The 2860-nt window shown below is 35.1% G+C and overlaps 1 protein-coding gene across 1 annotated transcript; it reads left to right on the forward strand.

The window, feature by feature from the left end:
- The first annotated feature begins 266 nt into the window (after positions 1-266).
- Positions 267-1166, forward strand: LOC110740161. The gene has a single exon (XM_021920649.1). The coding sequence runs from the start codon at positions 354-356 to the stop codon at positions 939-941; it is 588 nt and encodes a 195-aa protein (XP_021776341.1). The 5' UTR covers positions 267-353; the 3' UTR covers positions 942-1166.
- Positions 1167-2860: the final 1694 nt, after the last annotated feature.

The raw sequence follows: 2860 nt of genomic DNA on the forward strand, positions 1-2860 counted from the left end.
GAATTCGTGAAACACAATTCTTCAATGATGCCAAATATGATTTATTGATTGATGGATATTTCATTAAATGCTTTCATATACCATTTTTCATATAATTTAACCCCATACTAATTCGTGATACACATGACCTTAATGGTGCCAAAATTTCTCTTGTTTTATATTTTCAACGCTAGCTAGCGAAAGTGGGGGACTACAACCTATCCAAGAGGCAAGTTAGCAAGGAGTGGATGCCTTAGCTTATTAGCTTAATCTTCCCATCTATAAAATGAGTAGCATCAAGTGCATGGTTCAACACCAATTAAAACATCCAACATAAACATAAACATAATAAGCAAAGTGTTCCAATAACGAAAATGTCTCCAAAAACAGCCACTATCTCCCTCGCTCTCCTCGCAATTACTCTTGCTCTAACACTGTCCTCCGCCCATGCCCACTGCCCTGCTTCAACGATCCCTGGGATCTTGAAGTATTATGGGTTACCGCCCTCGATTTTCCCTGGTGATGCTGTGAGCTTCAGCTGCGATCCTGTCAACCAAAACTCCATCAGGTTAAATATTAACTTGCGTGGTAAATGTACCGTGGTTAACGAACTGGGTGCTATTCAAAATGTACTCAAGTGCTCAGAACAGATATCGGCGGTCTTATCACATGACAAACTGAGCGAAGTTAAGGGAGTGACTGTCCAACTCTATGTTAAGCTTCTCCCTTGGCTCGACGCAGCACCATTTGGTCCCCTCATGACCATAACCGGTGCCGAAGCCTCTTATGGACTTTTTAACTTGAAGTTGTTTATGTTTATTTCTGACCAAGGTAACAGTCCAGCCTTCCCCTACATGTTATTCCCAAATCAAGCTCCCAAGTGTTCCAAACTTGCTTTCTATGACACCGTTGTTGCCAACATCAACCAAGATATTCCTTTTAATCCTATTCTTGTTGCTTAATAAGCCAAGTTCACGCTTCCACTCGCACGCAGTCTTGCACTTCACTTGCTGATGCTTATCAATCGTTTCTATTTTATCGTGTATGTTTGTGGTTTATCTATGCTTCTACTTTTTTTTTGTTTGAATAAATCTGCTTAAATGTAAGCAGCCCATCAATGTAAAACAGCTTGTACTTGTATGATCATCCCATTATTTTTAATCTACTACTTCTATCAGTCTTATTTATGTGTCATAGAATTTTTCTGCTTAGCTTATCAAGTAGTTATCATGATGTCAAGTTTCATGAAAATTAACTAACTTCATTGATTAATACTTCCTCCAAGCCATAATACATGAGAAGTTGGAATTTTTTTCACCATCCATGCATTAGGTGTCACGGTAAATGTATTTTGGGGTTACACTGTAATTTCTAAAAATTGGGGGCACATTGTAGAAAACGGAAAGTTAGAAGGTTATAATGTAGAAAAACCCTATATTTTATCATAAAAAATATATTTGATACTGTATATTTTATCATAAAATATATAATTTATATTAATTATCCTAAAATAGATTGTTAGATATTGTATGTTTTAATATAAAGTTTCATTATATAATTTTAAAAATAATTTTTATTAACATTTAATTATTTTAAAATAAAGTCAAACGAATGCATTGACATGTATGTAATGTTTTAATATGTCATGTATTATGGGACAGAGGGAGTAGCTAAACAATAATTAGATCATTGCCCAGGATACACACTAGTTAACTATCACAAATTCATATATCTATGCTTCTAGTTTTGTTTGTTTGAATAAACCTGCTTAAATGTAAGCAGCCCATCAATGTAAAACATATTGTACTTGTATGATCATCTCATTATTTTTAATCTACTACTTCTATCAGTTTTATTTATGTATCATAGAATTTTTTTGCTTAGCTTATCATTATGTCAATTTTCAAGAAAATTAACTAACTTCAGCATTTTTTAATACTCCCCCCATAATACATGAGAAGTTGGGCTTTTTTCACTATTCATGCATTAGGTTAGACCATAATATATTTTAGGTTTTTTTGTGAACCACTATGTTAGGAAATAAAGGGTGTAATTGTGTTTGATTAATGCGGAACAAACCAATGAAAATTAAGAACGAGAAAAGCAATAAAGAAGATAAACAAACAACACAAGGATTTACGTGGTTTGGTCAAAATAGACCTACATCCATGGGTGGGGGATTCGAGAGCTTCTTCACTATAATGGAGAAAGAACGAGAGAATAATACAAGGAGTCCTAAATCTAATGGCTCAAAAAAGGTATAATCTAAATGATCAACTAAAGGGTCCTTTTATAACACAAGGAAACCCTAATAAAACCCTAAGATTATTCCCCAAGTATACTCAAATTGCCGTCATAGAAAAGATATAATTTTAGGAAATATTCCATCAATTATCCTAGAATAACCTAACTACCGAGCTATAGCTCGGAAGCTAGTTCATGCTTGCCGCAAGTCCTCATAGGGCCGAGCTATAGCTCACTCGCATAGAGCTATAGCTCGCAGCCTCGTTGCAAATTTCCAACTTCGTCAGGTTTTCGTAAAACAGTCATAACTTTCTCGTTTCTTATCGGAATTGGGCATACGACCTATCGTTGGAAAGCTCTTGAACCAAGCTATCACCTCCAACTTGAATCACCTCAAAATCATTTGCAAATGAGATATATAAGCATTCAAATTCAGCCCTACTAGATTTCGAGTCACAATTTAACAATCTCCACCTTGACTTAAAATCGACCAAAAAACAAGGTAACTCTACCTTGAACCAAAAACCAAGAAGTAATGCTCATAATAAAACACAAAACCTCCACCTTAAACAAAACTCCATAAGCCTACTCACATTAGGCTATCAGTAAACGGACATCTTCCATAACTTGTGAACCG

The sequence above is a fragment of the Chenopodium quinoa genome, unplaced genomic scaffold (assembly GCF_001683475.1).
Source record: "Chenopodium quinoa cultivar QQ74 unplaced genomic scaffold, ASM168347v1, whole genome shotgun sequence".
Taxonomy (NCBI): domain Eukaryota; kingdom Viridiplantae; phylum Streptophyta; class Magnoliopsida; order Caryophyllales; family Amaranthaceae; genus Chenopodium; species Chenopodium quinoa.